The 18,153-nt window shown below is 39.4% G+C and overlaps 1 protein-coding gene across 3 annotated transcripts in view; it reads left to right on the top strand.

Annotated features, from left to right (window-relative positions):
• The window catches only part of syngap1b (synaptic Ras GTPase activating protein 1b), a 46,063-nt gene extending 30,068 nt beyond the window's left edge, over window positions 1-15,995 (top strand). For all 3 annotated transcript variants that reach the window (XM_039805610.1, XM_039805612.1, XM_039805611.1), the window contains exons 17-19: window positions 83-155; window positions 4,983-5,044; window positions 13,345-15,995. In XM_039805610.1, the coding sequence (XP_039661544.1) occupies window positions 83-155; window positions 4,983-5,044; window positions 13,345-13,462 (253 nt within the window). In that variant the 3' untranslated portion in view covers window positions 13,463-15,995. The remainder of the gene's footprint in view (window positions 1-82; window positions 156-4,982; window positions 5,045-13,344) is intronic.
• Window positions 15,996-18,153: the final 2,158 nt, after the last annotated feature.

Raw genomic sequence — 18,153 nt, 5'->3', positions numbered from 1 at the left:
TGGATTCATAATACTCCCTCTCTCTCTGTCAACCCCTCCCCCCACCCCTCCTCCCCCCTCTCTCTCTTTCTCTGCTTCCAAGACTTATGGCTGTGGAGGATGAGTTAAGGGGAGGACCCGTGATTGAGCCAAAAACCAGGATTTTCCCTGATCAGGTCTGTGAGACTGCTTATTCTCTCGTCGAGTCCGTACGATGGCCTGTGCTATCTTCTCTGCTATCCCCCTTTACCTCCTCCCCCCCCCCCCTCCCCCCCACCCCTGCTACTGTTATTATTTCGTCTGCTGTGTGTATGTGGTCTCTCTGATTGCCATGCCCTGTCCCTGACCTGTCCCCGTGTTTGGATTTGACTGCCATCTGTCTGCCAACCTACCTGGGAGCTTTGAAGATCAGAGCGTGTTGCTGTTTGCATTCGTCAGCTCAAGCTGTCAAGATGTCTGACTCTAGCTGGGTTTGTGAGCATATCTCGGTCTGTGGTGATGTTTCTGTGAAATGTTTCTGCCGAGCATGTCGGGGTTGAAACTCCTTAAACCGGTTTCATACATGATGTAGAGCCAGACATATGCGCAGGTTATTGAACTGCTGAGCCCCAAATGCTGTGTGGTGGTGGTGCTGTTGTGTCTTCAGGAGCTTCCCTCTTTAGTGGTTATCATTTCATGCTCTCAACCCGCCCTATTTCTTCCCCTGTCAAAGTGAACTAGCCCACGTCCGAGCATGACTCATGCTGTAAATATAGTGTGTGCGTGTGAACATAAAATATATATACATATATACGTAATATGCATATATATATATATATATATATATATACGTAATATGCATATACGTAATATGCATATATATTTGTGGTTAAGGGAATAATGCTAAGACTGAAAGAGGTGATGGGAGCCACTACTCAGCTCACTCATGCACAGAGACTTGGACATTTATCCAGATTTATCTCATATTCAAACTGAAATAATCCTTTTTTTTTCTTAATGGCCGTCAATATTAGTGGTAGAAGAAGAACTCCAATCTTTTACCTAAAAGTAGCAATAGGGTAGAAATACAAATACAAACATCTTCAATTTACAATCTTGTAAGACAAAAAAATCAGCTACTTCTTAAATTTCGGAACCTAAAATTGACGAATTAACTAATTGTTAAAGCTCCACGTCGCTTGTTCCTATTTGCAAGCATTGTGTTTTCTGTAAGCCTAGTTTCGATGCCAGATGTTTAAACCAGTGGGAGCTACTGTGGAAGGTAAACATCTGTACAATATAATGCAACTCGACACAAACAAGACTTTACAGCCATGCCAGCAGCTCTGTGAGCCTTCACTATGGAACAGTGGTGCCTTGAGCTAAATGCTAATGTCAGCATGCTATCATGCTCACGATGACAACATGCTGATCTTTAGCATACACAATGTTTACCATGTTTACCATCTGAGTTTAGTCGTGTTAGTAGTAACATTTGCTAATAAGCAGTAAATATAAAGTACAGCTGAGGCTGATGGGAGTGTCATTAGTTTTGCAGTTATTTGGCCATACACCAAAGGATTGGTCACATAAGAATGTTGACCTTGGTGCTACATGAAATATTAAGGGATCATCAAAGTTATTATATTGATCCTGATTGAAATGTATCCAGTAGTAGTCTGGATATTTCACTAAAAAACACAAATGTCAACGTCATTGTGGCACTAGAGGAAAAGTCAGGGGATCACCAAAACAAAAGAGAGGCGAAGTCCCTCCCCTTTCGGTGGACCGCCATGTGACCTTAATTCGGAAAAAAATATGAACGGGGAAAGACAAATTATTTTTTGATCCCGTTTGAATTGAGCCATGGATTACAAATATGATGTTTGTAAGTTTAAAAGATAAGTTTGCATGCCAAGAAGGTCTCAGTTTATTCTTAAACTGTTGAAGTATATATAAGACTGTGAAAATACGTAATTAGAAAGACTACACACTTCAAAGTCGCATGGATGACGTCTCGCCGAAGCTATGATGTCTCTGTGTGTTTGGTACCGGGATGTAACGTAACCCACACGAGCAGCAGATCTTGCTCATTCTTGCGCTTCTCTGCTGATAAAACTTCACTGGATAAAACACATCAGGTACATCATATTTGTAATCCATGGCTCAATTCAAACGGGAACAAAAAATAATTTGTCTCTCCCCGTTCACTACCGTTCATTTTTTTTTTTCGAATTAAGGTCCCATGAGGTCCACCGGAAGGGGAGGGACTTGGCCTCTCTATTAGGATGCATCATCTAGGGACCTTGAACAAACACAATTTCATGACGATCCATCTAATAGATGTTTCAAAAAGTATAGATTTCATTTTTATTGTACAGGTTTGTGTTATTGCCATATAAAAGGGTATAAACGGTACTAATTAATACACTGGAAGAAATGTGATGAGACAAGGAACATTTCGTTAATGTTAAAATGCTCCTTTGATCTACATGCAGCTCATGGTGCTTGCAGCTAAAAACAGACGGTGCTTTGAGTGTTGGAATTTTGTGAAGCTGTACTATCAGAAATTACAGGTCTGTTTTGTATTTTAGCTTCAGGGCCTCGTGTTCATAAACCACAGCACTTAAGACAAGCAGATAGTTCAGTCCAGTGTGATGCCACTCCGCTTTATTGGGGTGATACTCGTGCACAAGCAGCAGCAGAGACGGGGAACAGTAACTGAATAGGGGGGGTGAGAGGGGAGGGACATGATGCCATTGTTTCCTCAGGCCAAAACTACACCACACACTTTAATTAGACCTCACATAATGACACAGGTGCAGGGTGCCAAAATCCTTCCCACTACAGCATCCCGATGCCTGCTAAATAAAACACACTGCAAAAAGTGGACTTCCCTCCAAATATTTCACAACTGCTATTAGGACATGAATACATTAGTAACTACTGTATACGTAAATAAAAGTACACTTTAGCAACTGATAAGGTGATAACTGGCAAATATTGTAACAGGGTATCTGCAAAAAAGTATCTAATAGCATTGAATTCAGTTCCATCAAAAACTCTTGAACACTTCTTTTGCCTGCCACTAGTTTTTATGTTTTTTGTAAGTGAGACAGGTGCAACAGAGGGTAGTGTGTGCAGGAAGCTGTTAAAAAAAATGTTTGTGGAGTTTCATTCAGCAGCATCAGACCTGTAGCAACCACTTTCACTATAGTGCTAGCTACAGTGGCTAGGTATGCTTAGAGGAACTTAAATTAATGAATGATATATTAATTGTTTAAATACACCTGTCAATTTTCTGCAGCTTATCTGGGTTGTTCAGGTCACATAATTACACTCAGTTGCCAGTTTATTAGGTACACCGTTAGGTAAAACTAATGCAGTACAACAGTCCTGCAATAAATCCTTCCTTCATGAAGGTTATAATGTTTTAGAGAGTTGTTGATTTTATTGTACGGTCATTTTGGAAGGTGTAGTCTGTGGTATATACTTACAGGTGTTTCTATTATTTTGTCCATCCCATTTCTATCAACGAGGGTAGGCTAAATAACAGAAACACCTCTCTTTTAACAAAAGCTAACATTATTGCAGGACTGTTGTATTAGATTGTATTAGTTTTGCCTAGGTGTGCCCATAATAAACTGGCAACTGAGAGTATTACTAGGAATTATTGTTATATTCAGAAGGAAAACATGGACAAAATATGATATAAATGTCAATACATTTATGTACTTGATAAATAAAGGTATAGGCCTTATTGTCCATACTGGTTTTCTGTCATGCATTGATTTCTGTGAAAAAGGTGTTTAATTGCATTACGTGTAATAAAAAAGATACTAAAAGCCTTACATTTAATTTGGTGAACACTGCAGAAGCCCTGCGTAAATGTGGTAGCAAACATATTCAACGAAATGGGTTGAAAATATAATGAAACTTGTTAATCCAATAAATTACATCATATTATTACAGTAACAAATTATGTATTTTAAAATGGGTGGAATATATTTTAATTGATGATGATTGAAACATTATGAATTGATATTGAACAGCTCTTTAAAGGCAATCAGTGCAAGGTAAACAACTCAAATCACTTATAAATACATTTAACTTTTTACAGTATCTGGCTGTTACTGCACTTTATCAGTTGTAAAAACAGAAATACATTTTTTAACATTTAACTGTTTTATTGATCATTTGTCGAGCCTTCCTGTAGATTTAGCTAAACTGTGTGGACTCCTTGTTTGATCAGCAGCAGCTCCCTGTATCAGTGAGTTGTATTTAATGAGGAAATGGCTTCGTGAGCTTGCAGGGACATTAAGCATATCAATGTTTCATTCATATAAGATTTGATTTCACTCCTTTATCCGTACTTATTGTTGCAGCTTCTAGAATGTTAGTCATTTTTGAGTGTGTGTGTGTGTGTGTGGGGGGGGGGTGGGGGGTGTGTTACAGTAAAATGCAGAAATCCTATTCTCTGTTATTTCTCTGTTTTAAAATATAGTGTGTTGATGCAAATATAATTCTGGTTTTTCCAAGTGTGTATATATTTATCTTCCTAGATGATTGCATGTTTGACATGCGCATGTTCTTTTACGCTTCTGAACCAGGAAACGTGCAAGATTCAGCTTTCCAAAGTCTACTGGATTAATAGCTGCTTTCACATGCAGATGCCGTTTGGAGTGCACGATTGAACGCCCTTTTCTTTCTTGTCCTAAGCATGATTTCTGGTAATGATACACCGCATGGCAAGCTGCTTTAACACTTTTAGGCTGTTGGGTTGTCTGATAATGTTTTGCGTGAATGGTTGCCATTATGTATGTGTATGCAAATGTGCGTTAGTAAGCATTTTTATCTATATTTATGTCCTTCTTTTCTGTCCGTTTTTGTTGGACATTGTGAATGTATTGTTTTGGGTGGCTGTAGTTTTTCCTCCGCTTCCTCCTTCTGCCTCCTGCTTTCAACCCCCCTCTCCTCTCCTCTCCTCTCCTCCTATGTTGATGAGATACGGTGATTTCTCTTAGGGGAGGCGTCAGTCCATCCTAGTGCAGCCCCGTCTCGCGCCTGTCCCACCCCGAGTAACCAGGTAATAAACAAACCGGCAAACTCTCACTCTCCATCCATAACCTGCTGCCTCTTTTCCACTTCTACTGTTCTCAATGTGCGTCCCTGTCCATACGCAGCATCCTGTGAACTCACTGCAAGCTAACACACTGACAGGCCCACTTACTTTTCCATTCATCCTTCAGGAAAAGAGGCCTGTCTGTCACAGAGCGTTTGGACAGAGGTTACTTGAAGAGCACCGCTCCGTGTTGAAAGGGTGACAACAAAACATTTCAAAGATTTAAAGCTACACTAAGAAACTTGGCAGCGAGGGGTGTTCATTTGAAACATGTCTGAAGTATTGTACCCATAAATCATGTCACCAGGCTGACTGATCACTTTTTACACAAGGATACTAGAGAGGCTGGAAATTTGATGAAGGCGAATAAAAGTTTGGATTGAACACAGTTGCTGCCATTTAGAATGACCCGTTCCAAAAAGACAGCATTATCACAAAACAGGAGAGGTTTTAAGGAATTTAAGACAAACTGAGGCAAATTAAGAATCTCTATGTCTCTGTTTGACCTAGCTAGTGTGTTATACTGTAAGTCCCACTAAAGGTGGGGGTGTGAGAGCAATGGGAGAAGATATTTCAGGAGCCTCCAGAAGTAAAAGTCCCATTCATTTTTCCCGTATACAATATTACATGACTCGCAGTTGGGAGCAGGGCCGGCCCTAGACTTTTGGGGGCCCTAAGCAGGATTTGGTTTGGGGACTCTCCAACTTGTGTATTGTAAATATCAGTTTAAGCACTCATAATGTACAAATAAGCATTTAAAGACGAATGTGAGACCTATTAGCAGCAACACTATCTTTAAATAGACCGGCTCTGTTATGAGATCTGTTGTGGGACATTTCAAGCGCTCTTGGGGGCCCTCTGGTAGCCACGGGGCCCTAAGCAGCCGCTTAGTTCGCTTATGGGTCGGGCCGGCTCTGGTTGGGAGCACTACAATGACTTGGACTTGAGTCGTCTGTGCAAAAGATTAACAATTGACAACAATTTTCCCACCTTGCCTAATGCAGCTTTAAAGCTATAGTGCGTGGTTTCTGTCTCCCCCATGAGGAATTCTAAGTAATGACAACAACACTGTCGGCGCGTCCTCATTATACAAGCCTCCCCATTTGCTAGTAGCCAAAGACGACACGGAGGATTAAAAAAACATGATGGATTCTTCAGAAGAGGTCATTATCTTCACTCAAGCTTCTGCGCGGGAAAAAAAAAACGACACAATCTTCTGAACATAGCCATACTGAGAAATCCAGAGAGAGTTGTGTGGAGCTGATAGTCTTAATTAGCTTTGTAACAACTCATTTGCCAATGGCTTGAATGTAACAGACATTCATTAATATCAAAAAGTTATGCACTAAAGCTTTAAAGTCTATTCTTCTCTGACGAATGAGGAAAATAAAGTAATGTAATTCATGCACAGTACCATGGTTGGCATTGTATGAAGTTAGCTCCAGCTTCCACCACACAAAAATAGTTTTTCTTTGTTTTACCAAACAGGAAACAGGTGGTAAGCTGCTACTGTGTGGTTTTGTTGTCACCCTTCCAACACAATAGCACGCTTTCTTGTATCCACCAGAAATATTCTGTGACACGCCTCGAGTAGGGGGTTTATATGAATTATTTGAATTAGGTTGCTTTATGTTGACCAATGAACATATTATATGCCTTGGCAGAAATATATAGAAGCAGCTTCGACCTTTCTAATCTCAAAATATTAAACGTCAAATGTTTTGTGTGTAGCTGTTGTAGCCCTCTACAAGTGAAAATCCCATCACACACACGCACACACACACACACACACACACACACACACACACACACACACACACACACACACACACACACACACACACACACACACACACACACACACTTCATTTATAACCAGCAATCCATAGACATATATGAAAACATTTATTTGCAAACATTTTTCATGTCATATACGGAGACCTTCCTGTAACTCTTTGCATTGGGTAAATCGTTAAGATGCAGAGAAATACACACAAATCAATGAATATCATTGATTCTTAAGCTCCGTTGGCATTTGCAATTATTCAACTCAGATTTTCATCACATTGAATAGTCACCTCATTATTTCACTATGCGAAACATTATAATCTTTATAAACAGTAGTCAACTGACTAAGCGTTGAAAAATATACAGTATTACTGTTACATGTACAAACATGATGCAGTTTGCCTCTGGTTCCTGCAATAGCCCGATAACAATGCATTAGTTAATTAATATACAAATACTAGATAGACAATTTTGAATGCAAAGTTGTTATTTTCTGCCAAGCAGCCACGCAAAAAAAAAAATCATAATTTAAAGAGAATACACACAATAACATGTTTTATGGTTCCATAGACTTCCGTCCAGATTTGTGAACAAGAAATAAGACATGAAATGTTACATTTTGTGCCTGTTAACTGTTTAAATACCTGGTTGAAAACAAGTTTTTAAAGAGATTACCATTCTTGCTGATGAATCTGTTCTGAAAGTCTTTTGAAATATTGTGTGAATTCTCTTTTATTTTGGATTTTTTTTTCTTCACACACAACATATTTTTGGACCGCTGTGTTTTCCTACCCACATGAAGTTACATTTCCATTCAGTTTTCATCCCTCCCGGCACGCCCTCAGATAAACAATGGGAATTATGGGAAATCTCCGTATCTGACCCAATCCTTCCCTGAAGAACACCGATTACTGTGCATATGTTTTTGTGTGTTTTCTGTGTCTTTCAGTGAGTCTGTTTTTCTGATATTTATGTGTTTGTGTATGTGTTTGGCACCTGGGCACATTATTTGGTTGAATGGGTAGGCTAGTTGTTACGGTGCGTCTGAGGATGTGTGAAATGCATATGATTTGTTTTGATTTTTTGCATTAGAGTTAAAGCTCTTCACCCAGCAAGCTAGTCATCTTAAGCCATACAGGGGTTCTTTTAATTTAACAACTGCCATACATAAGTTGATTAAACCAACACTTGCATCATTTGCGAAATGTGTAGGTGAGAAAGATTTTACAGTTTGTTCTATAGACATCCACGATTCAAATTGATTGGAGATTGGAGGAGATTGGTAATAACCTGTGTGTACGATACTCTATCTGCATCACTACTATACACCAAACATTTCAGTTCTCCACTAAGTGTTTTGTGTTTTTGTCTCCAGTACCCCCAATTTTCATTAGTACATAAAACACTCTCACACCAAGCTGTAATTGAATGTACCAAGTAATCAAACACCACAGCCCACAGAGAGTGAAGCAAGTTTGGTAAGTTTAAAAAGGATGTCAGTAAACATTTTTGCCATGTCTTTGTTCAGCTGCTTGATTTCTTGAGTTTAATAGACATGTGTATTGGTCTACACATGGGTATTAAACAACACTGTCGGTTGTGTTTGAGAACGAAACAAGTGTTAGTGGAGTCATGTTACTGGCATCCTGTAACTGTCTGTAACCAAAGCAGATCATGTACAATATAGCTGTTCATAGCACCAGTTAGCAGCTGAAAATGTTTTCATTTATTTTGGTTCTGATTGAGAAGAGAAAAGGCCCGCTAATTCACATCAAATGTTGGGGTGATTTCTTTCGTTCTTTTCACTTCTATTTTTATTTTTATTTTTTTCTTAAAGTGAAATGGAAACACCTTCCACTCACAATGGGCACACCCATCAAATACAGTTTATCCAGTGATAATTTGCTTTTGATCCTTTTGATCCATTTCCTCTTCTGGATGCCGACCAAACTATCCCTCCTACCTCCTGTCTTTCCTCTCTACAGTACGTCACTCCATTCATGTTACAATATTTCATACTTCTCGTTATCTAATGTCACACATATTTTCAAAAGTTTGATAAAGAAAAAACCTGAGTTAAAGTATTGCACATATTTAAAAGCTCTTCTAGACAGCTCGCACTCGTTGTACATTTTCAGGGAAACAGAGTCTCTGTAATTATGTCTAGACACCACACAGCAAATGTGCCGGGCAAGATAAATCAAGTGCAATTATATCAAGAGGTTCTACCAGAGGTCTGATGGAAAAACTGTGATTTTCAGCTTTCAAAATGCTTCTATATTCAGATCATCTTGCAGTAGCTCTTGCATACGTTAAGTACCATTATGAATAGAGTCCTCATAGTTGTCTATTGGCACAATAACCCAATTGTTTTCTCTTCCCACTGCTCCTACACAGATGTCAGTGAACAAGACTGGGAGTGAAGGCTTGATATAAACTAATAATGAAACTAGTCTTGCATTGCTGTTATTTCTACGCCAATGTAGGTAAGAAAAGATGGCAAAACCAAACTTTGACTTAATCACTAATCCAAAGCTCCAACCCACGATGAACACCCATGCAGCAGCTTATTGCTATGTGGTCAATGGGTTTGGGTTCGACATTTTGGTTGGTGAATTCGACAGGTTTGGATTTCCTGCCCGGCTTTAGGATGCACCTTTATCTTGCTTTTTTAAAAATTTGGCGCTGAGCTCTTTGTGGCTTTAGGTTTTTGTGCATGTTTTTAGAAGCCGGCTGATGCTACAGTATGTGCTGTTAAGATGTTTATAGAAGCCATAATTGTAGAGTTCCTCTATAGTCTTTAATTTAAAATACTTTCAGCTACTCAAGGTCGCACATTTACATTGAAACGTATTGATCATGATTTGTACTCAATGGCAAAGAATGACACTTGACTTTTCCTGACACCCGATAAACACTCCTTGCCACTCATCCAAAGCGGATCAGGACCCTTTGACCTCAAGAATTTTAATTCCCCTTCATCCCCTCTTTTCCTGTGTTCCTTTTTCTGTGCTGCCATTTCTATTGATGTACGTCATGCATCAACTTCGTAACTCATTTGGCTCTCCCTCTCTCTCTCCTCTTTCTGTCTGTCTCTTTCTTTCTGTGTGGTTCTTCCAATCCCTTATCACGTGCCTTTTATTTTCTAATTCTTCCTTACTTTGCTTCTGCCATTGCGTTTACATGTACTCATTCCAACCGGTTCTTTGTATTTGTCAATGTTTGATGTTTTTTCTACTTCCACACAATTCGATCACATCCTTCTCTGGTGATTTTCCTCCTTGTCCTCTTCCCATCTTTATCTCACTATTCTTACTTCCTCCCACACTCTCACCACATGTGATTTTTCCCTCTAAATGTCACATCATCTACTGGACATCTCCTTTACAACTCCTCACATTCCTCCCATCTTTCTTTGAATGTCCTCTCTCCTACGACCTCCCTGCTCCCACTCCTCTTTCCCCTCCCCTCTCTCTCTATCTCACTAGGAAGAGCAGCTTTCCTCCCTGGGTTATGCAGACCCCGGTGTGAAAACTGAAGGTGGAGGGGGAGGTGGTGGTGGAGGCGGAGGAGGAGGAGGAGGAGGAGGAGCGGTAACCAACGATCAAGGCCTCAGAGTTTCTTCCTCGGGCATTTCCTCTGACAACTCGCCCCATAATGGAGTCCTCCCCCAAACTGTAGACCCTCCCTCTCTACCCACTCCTCATCAACATCCTAGTCAGAATGGAGAGCTCCGTGGCAACCAAACATCCTCCCCCATGACAACCTCACAGGCAACTGGAACCACGGCAACAGCAACCACAGGCATAGCAGAAGAAGGGGGAGTAGGTCAAACACAACGCTGAGCCAAATCAGAGAGAGATGACCCAAAGGAAAATACTGTCCCTGTCTTTCCCATTTAGCAAGACAATACTTTTGAAAAGAATTGGCCGTAGATATTCTTAATCCCCGGGCAAGAGAGAGAAGAAAAGTGTGCGGGAGACGAGTAGTAATCATGCAGTTACTGTACGAGCATAACACATGAACACACAACACAAAGGGCTCTTCAATGGACACTTGTTCTCTTGATGCTCACATGGCGCAGCAGTTAGTATCAGTCTTGCAGGACAAGATAATGATACCTCGTCACATACTGTTGGAATCAGTCAAGCAAAGCATTTGACGTACATACCAAGCAGATATGTGAACACATGCTCTGTACACTCATTGCCTGTCTGTGGCTTCATGAGAAATAAATACACATAAGGAACAAGAACTATAGAATGTCTTGCACCCCAAAGACTTCATAGTAGCCATTAGCAAGTGCTATAAGCTCGCTTATAGTAACCCCATGACTCCCATGGATGTAGGTGCATTAAATATACCTATCCTGAGCACGCCAGGCTGCAAATTGTATAGGTAGAGATGTGGTGATGTAGTCTGGCTTTCTTAGTGCCTTTGAGCGTTTTTCAACAGGGTTATCCAATAGAGATCTGATACAGAAGTAACCGATGTAGATCCAAGTAAGCTTTGCTAGTAAGAGAAGTGATCTGTGGGCTAAAAAAACAGAGATTCAAAGACACAAGATCAAGTGTCTTAGAGGTTTGACGGAAGACATTTTTGGGAACTTTTTCTCTTTTTTTCAATCTAAGGGACTTCTTGTTTTTAGACTGAGCTCGTGCAATTTTTCTCTTCTCAATCTCAGAACCGATATGTGATAAACTGGTGCTAAACAGAAACAAATGGTGCCATTTTCCAAGTCAAATGTCTGTGTCTGCCATAGCACTGCCTCTTTCATGATTCACTCACTGTCTTTTTCTCTCTCTGTCTCTGTCTCTGTTCTGCGGTCTTTGACAGGACTTGTATTCCCCCAGTATGTTTTGTATGTGTCTTCTTTGTTTTTGTTCTTTGTGCATCCTGTTGTGTTCTTATGTCCAATGGGGTTGTTGGGGTTTCCATATCTGTGTTTTAGAAGCGGCCTCCTCCAATCTCCGGTTTTATTTACAATTAATAAAAGCAGGTCCCGGGCTCAAAATTGAGGGATCATCTATTGAACAGGTTATTTCAAATTTGTCAAAGCCCTAAAGTGTTATTTTCAGTTTACATTGAGAAGTAATAATTTTAATAATGAATGAAGAAGATACTTTGAATGAAATGGATGAATGGCGTTTTAAAAGTTTTTTTTTTTTTTCAGTTAAAAAGTGTTGGTCCATTGTGTTCACATAGTGAAGATAAGTGGTGCCATTATTACAACTTTTTATTCATTTTTTATTTATTTTTTTGAATTCAATTTTCACAAAAGACAAATTAGTGATTGCCCACTTATGTTTTTAGTTTAGGTCACGTACCACATATTGCCACATTTTACTACAGTAAACATTGCCAGTGTGACATGATAACAAGGATCATCTTATGTGTGAAAAGATCATTTTGTTTGTTTGCCTGCCATTAAGTGCCTGGGATTAATATATTGAGCATCCTTTGGCCAGTAGACTAGCTAGTCACCGACCAAATGCACAGTATAATGCCTTGCTTAAGACAATAAGAATATATTACACCCCTGCTGCTTAAAAAAAAAATCCGTAACGACATTTTTCTTTGTGTAGTTTACATAATTTGACGTTTCATTTCAAAATGAAAAGGCTATTTCTGAAACCGTTTGATAACAGCATTGAAACAAATTTAAAAGACGTTCCGAGTGCATTTTAGAAATACTGTATAATGTGTTTTTGAAATGAACCCTTCAGTTTCTTGTGTGTCAAATGCTGAAAACACGAGTCTACAAAATGTTTGTGATGTGTATCCATATTCCTTCATTTTGTGTATGAACTGTCTGTTGTACTGTAAGGTTTGTCTGGATGTGAACTTGTTTTTTGTCTCTTTAGCCTCACACACTGGTATCGCTCTGAAACAACTCACCTTGTTTAAACGTGCAGGTTGGACAAAGAGGAGTTGAAGAGTTTCACATCAGCTTTGTGTCAGCCATTTTTCTCTTTGGAGTGAACAAACCACTTACTTTGCCGTGTCAAAGGTCAATTTACATGGCCAATGCTAGCACTTTGTAGGCCAGTGCTTTTGGATTAGCTTGGATTCATACCCTCAATGAATGTTTTAACTGTTGAACCACCAAATGTTAATAATGCTAGCAGTCTTACGCAGGGAAAGATTGTCTTTCATTTAGACAGCTTGTAGGGCTACTTTTTTTCTTGTAAAATTACTTGTGTGTGAAGAATGTTGGATTTAAAAGCGGTCGAGGTTTAAACATCAGTGTCTTTTCAGAGGTGTGAGATGATCCGTGATTGAGAAATTAACATTGCTGTGAAAATACCTCAGTGACTCAGGTAAACAAGCAGTTGCCTCAGAGCTGAACACAAAAACTATAGAAAAGAGATGAGTCCAGCTTTGGAAAGACACTCGGTCTCTCGCTATGCTTCAATAGCACCTGATCAAGCACCCTCCCCCGTTTCTTCTCTCTCCCCTTTTTTTTCTCCCCATAGCCACTCTCAAAGCTTCATGGAGGACAATGTGGAACGTAATTGGCTGATGCACCATCGGCAGTCCGCAGGGTGGCATAGCCAAATGTCCAGAGCCCTCTCTCGTGACGCGATTGGCTGACAAAGGGAGAACTTGGGGCATTGGTCCCATTCTCTTTGCTCAAAGGATGGTGCAGAGCCCCAGCGGACCATGTAAGGAAATGCTGGGTTGTTTTTTTATTTATTTATTTTTTTCACTTTACTTGGGCCCTCTCTCTCTGATTTGATAACAGGATTTTTTTTTTTTTTTAATCTTTTTGACGCCTTGTGGTTGGATTTACATTTTACTTTTAAAAGGTAGGCTGGACACATATTGGCGTTTGTTAGCCTGCCGAGCATGCAAAGAACAGCTATGCAGTCTGATCAATCAGCAGAACGGAGGACACAAAGGCCAAGGAAGGCATGATGCCCAAAATGAGAGAGAGGGGAGGTGTATTTTGGGTAAGATATATTTCAAAGGTGCTTGACTTCTCTTAAATTTCAGTCAAAGCTGATTTACTTTTAGAGCATTTATTTCCCTCCCTCTCTCTCTCTCTCTCTCTCTCTCTCTCTCTCTCTCTCTCTCATAGTCTTTTTAAATTAGCCTTTGATTCCTCTTCATCTACTCACTCTTTGTCTATTTAGGATTCTCAAAGCATTATTTAACCACTTCATTTTTACTCACACGTTTTAGACACACTTGATCTCTTTCTCGATTCATGGTTTTAGCTCTTCCGTTCCAATCTCTTTCAGACTTTGATTTTAAAGGAAACTAAATATGCACAGCCTAATACAACAAGTGAAACTGCTTCAGAACAAAACTCTTGCTTCAATGAAGACTTTGAAAAACCGGACAGAATGTTATTATTTATATTTCTATGATACTGCTTATTCTTACAATAGTATATATATATTAAAAAAAAAAAACTCATCAGAAATCTTCCGGAGCAGATATTTATTTCTTGATATAGATAGATGCCTCTATCTAATGGAAGTTCATATCCATTTTATATGAACCAAGTTTTCTTACTAAGACAATCTTGTGGAGAGAATCATTGCCCTAAAGGACTGTGAATAAAGGGACAAACTTGTGTTTTACCTACTCCCCTTACAGCAGTTTGCACGTTGCTGTGACCTGTGCCCCCCCCCTTCCTCTTGGTTATAATCATTCAAAACAAACAAAAAAAAACGACAAAAAAAAGTGGACGGATGTTTCGCCAAACAATCGCCATGGAGCTCTCCATTAACGGACGATGTGAAAGTCTTTGGATGGGGACATTCTTACAGCTATTGTTTTGTACTCCACTTTCGACTACCTGTCCGTAGAGTTTTAAGCGAGCAGAGGATGAACTCTTGGTTTCAGTGTGGCCACATTTCTGCAGTCAAATTGCTGTAAAACGTCCCATTTATTTCAATGGATGGACCCCACTGACACCTGTCTGAGTTCAAATCCCTGCCATATCCACTTATGACTGAAACAACGACAGAGAGAGATATGTTAGAGGTCCCGCTGCAACGAGTGAATGTGTTTGTATATAAGTGTGTGTACTGGCTAAATCTTTGTGTATATACTGGATAAATGTGTATATATGGTATGTCTATGTGTATATACAGTTTGTTTGTATATGCAGAGTGTACAGTTATTTTTCCTCTAATGTTTCTCTCTCTTTCTATGACTAGGTCTTACCAATACTGAGGCATGGAAAGGTTTTTAAATGTACTGAGCTATCAGAGGCACTTTGTGTGCAGACTTAGAATATCAGCAAGGTCTGTCACTTATAGCTGCATTCTCGAAGCTCTCATACAAGACGTAAGTCACATAATCTTTAGCTTGCACTCATTTTCTGACCAACTAAAAAGCTTTTCTAAGTAGATTTGGGTGACCAAGCAATGTTTGTACATATATAGACTAAGACATTTTTTTTTCTCCAGAAACCTCCATTTGCATTTCTTTGAAAATGATCAACCTGTTTTGAGTTCTTGCGTATCTGACTTTCACTTTAGGTTCCTATGGTATATGTTTTCAATGGTTGTCATTCAGAGTTATATATTTATTCCGACAACCCTTATATATTTCTTAAAATTTTGTTCCCCAAATTCTGCCTCTCATGGAGCCTTCTAACCTTTTGTTAAGATTCGGTCAGACTGGCAAATTCTTCCATGAAAGTATACTGTCATTACTTAACATTGCCTGTTTTTGTATAGGTCCTTACTAAATAAGTGTGCCTCCCCCCTTATACTCTTACTAACCTTAGAACCATTAACTCCTCTGGTCACTCATCTTCATACCCCTTGACAAGCCATAGCCCCCCTCCCCAAAACTCCTCTATTGTTGTTTTGACAGGACAGACATTTGGGGATTTTGTGTATATTAATGGAAGAGTGGTGTTGAAGAGTGTATTGCAGTTGTATATGGATTTGTTATGAATGTGGATATTCTGATCATTGAATTATTATTGTAATAATGATAATAATTATTGCCATTTTGATTTTGTTGATTAATTCTTTTCATGCGGCTGATGAAAATGCCATTGTTCCTCTTTTTTTTTTGGAATACACCGGAATTTATATTTTTCGGGTGGGTGAATCTGGAGATAGAAACACGTAAATAAATAAACAAATAATTAAATTCTTAACCTGCTGTGGAAATTTGTGTTCTATTTCTTAATGCACTAACTTGGGCTTTTCTCAATTTCTCAAAGTATTGATCCATTTTAGATTAAAGCTGGTTTTAGTCTATCAAAAACACATCAGTGGGCCACGCAGTTGCACTGGGTGACATGTTCCTTTATTGTGATGAACACACACATTATAGTTTATTTTAAGTAATCCCATATACACCATCCTGCTGCTGTGAATTATCAACAGAGCACCAAATGTGTATTAATCCGTAGCTGAAAATAGTCCCTAACAATTGTACGATTCTCTCCTGTTTGAGTCGCTAAAAGCTACAGTGCCCAGCTTGCTTTAGGAAATCACTGAGCCTTTAAACAAATTAAAGTATACATTTGTGACGGTTTAAAAGTTTTTTTTTTTTTTGTGAAAGAAAAATAGAAAAAAAAAAAAGGGGGGGGGCCCAATAGGACCCCCTTTTTTTGGGGGGGGGGGGGGGGGTTTTGGAGGGGGGGGTTTTTTTTTTTTTTTAATTTTTTGTGGTTTGGTTGCAGTTCCACCAGAGTTCCACTGGGGGTGATCGCAGGCGAGGGCAAAATGAATGGGACTCTATGGAGCTGTTTCGCCATGGTTCAACATGGATTATAGGTCAAAAGTTGAATCAACGAGTTCTTATGTCCTTTTGATTTCTTACAGGTTGAGTCGTTGTTGCCTGTAACACGCTAGCATTCTGCTAATTAATGCTGATTGGTCGGTGAAGGACTGATTACGACCAGAGTTCCCGCTTGACGGCATCCGAAGCAGAACCAGAATGTCAGAGTGAATATTTTTCGGCGTGGTCTTTAAAACATTAGCAGACCTCTTTCTAGCACGTGTATTGACAGGGAGAGCCGAACCTGTCAGCTGTGTTGTCGATGCCTCGAGAGAAAAAAGGAAGCGACTCAGAGCTTGCCGTAAAGCAGTATCTCTGGCCGTACGATGTGTATGATGTCATTGACATTTTAAAAGGCTTTTTAGAACAAAAAAGCAACTTCAAAAAAATCTAACACCCAGCAGTGTGTATTTTCTTTGCCTCCCCTTTCGAATACAAGACATTTTTAGGTGACCAAAATGTTACAGTTTACTGTCATTAAGTGAGGACACTGTGAAAGGGTCAAAGTCCACACACAACACTCAAAACAAGTTCACGTCTATCTAAATGTACATATAGGGCCATGGCGACCTGTCGATCACAAATTAGCCACGCCCTAAAAAAAATCCAACTTTATCGTCTATGTTTCAATCTAAATTGGACCATAATTTACAAAATGCAACCAGTGGAGTCGGCCCCTGCTGGCCATTAAAAAGATTGCAGGAATAAGGCACTTCTGCATTGGCTTCAGTTTTCAGACCGGGAAGCTACGTCCATTTCTTTTATACAGTGTATTGCAGGCATGGACAAAGGATGAAGAATGAAGGAATGGACAAAAATATAGAATATTGCAAGCCTTATCATTTAAATGGTAGGAAACATCTTCTCTGGAAGTAATATTTGGTCACTTCATTGTAGACTAGGGCCACAATATTTTACACAAGTTATTTTCCAGATTAGTTGATAAATTGTTTAGTCTATACAATGTCAGAAAAATGGTTTTACCATAGATTTCCCAGAGCAGAAACTGTCCAAACTCACATTTGAAAGGGTTGTTACCAGCAAAGGTTTGGTATTTTGCTTGATAAATGACTCAAAGATTGTTGTCATTTAACCTTCAGACGATCAACTAATTGATTAATTGACTAATTGTTTCAGCACTACTGTATGGATAGACTCACGGCATGCAAGGTTTGTAAAGAAAGTCAAAAATTCTACACTTCATATCTAAAAACTAAATTCAGGTTATTGATCTGCTCTTCCAATGTTTGCAATAGAAAGATTCATTTTCTGGACTTAAAAGCTTGTGGCTGCACACATAACTGGCTCATCTGGGTCATCTACATTTTTCCTGTGTCTCAGGACTGTGATTTTTCTCTTGGTTAGCAGAGCAGATCATTTCCTCACACTCTCTCCAGCTAAGGTGCTGAGAATGAGGATGGCAGGCAGGATCTGGGAAATGGACTGATTATAGCAAGCTTGTAATTATCCTCATCCTCCTACACTTAATCGCCTGCAGTTCCTTAGTGGGTTGGCAACTTCTGAGTTTG

This window comes from Perca fluviatilis, chromosome 7 (assembly GCF_010015445.1).
Source record: "Perca fluviatilis chromosome 7, GENO_Pfluv_1.0, whole genome shotgun sequence".
Taxonomy (NCBI): Eukaryota; Metazoa; Chordata; class Actinopteri; order Perciformes; family Percidae; genus Perca; species Perca fluviatilis.
This window is presented reverse-complemented; position numbering and strand designations above follow the sequence as displayed.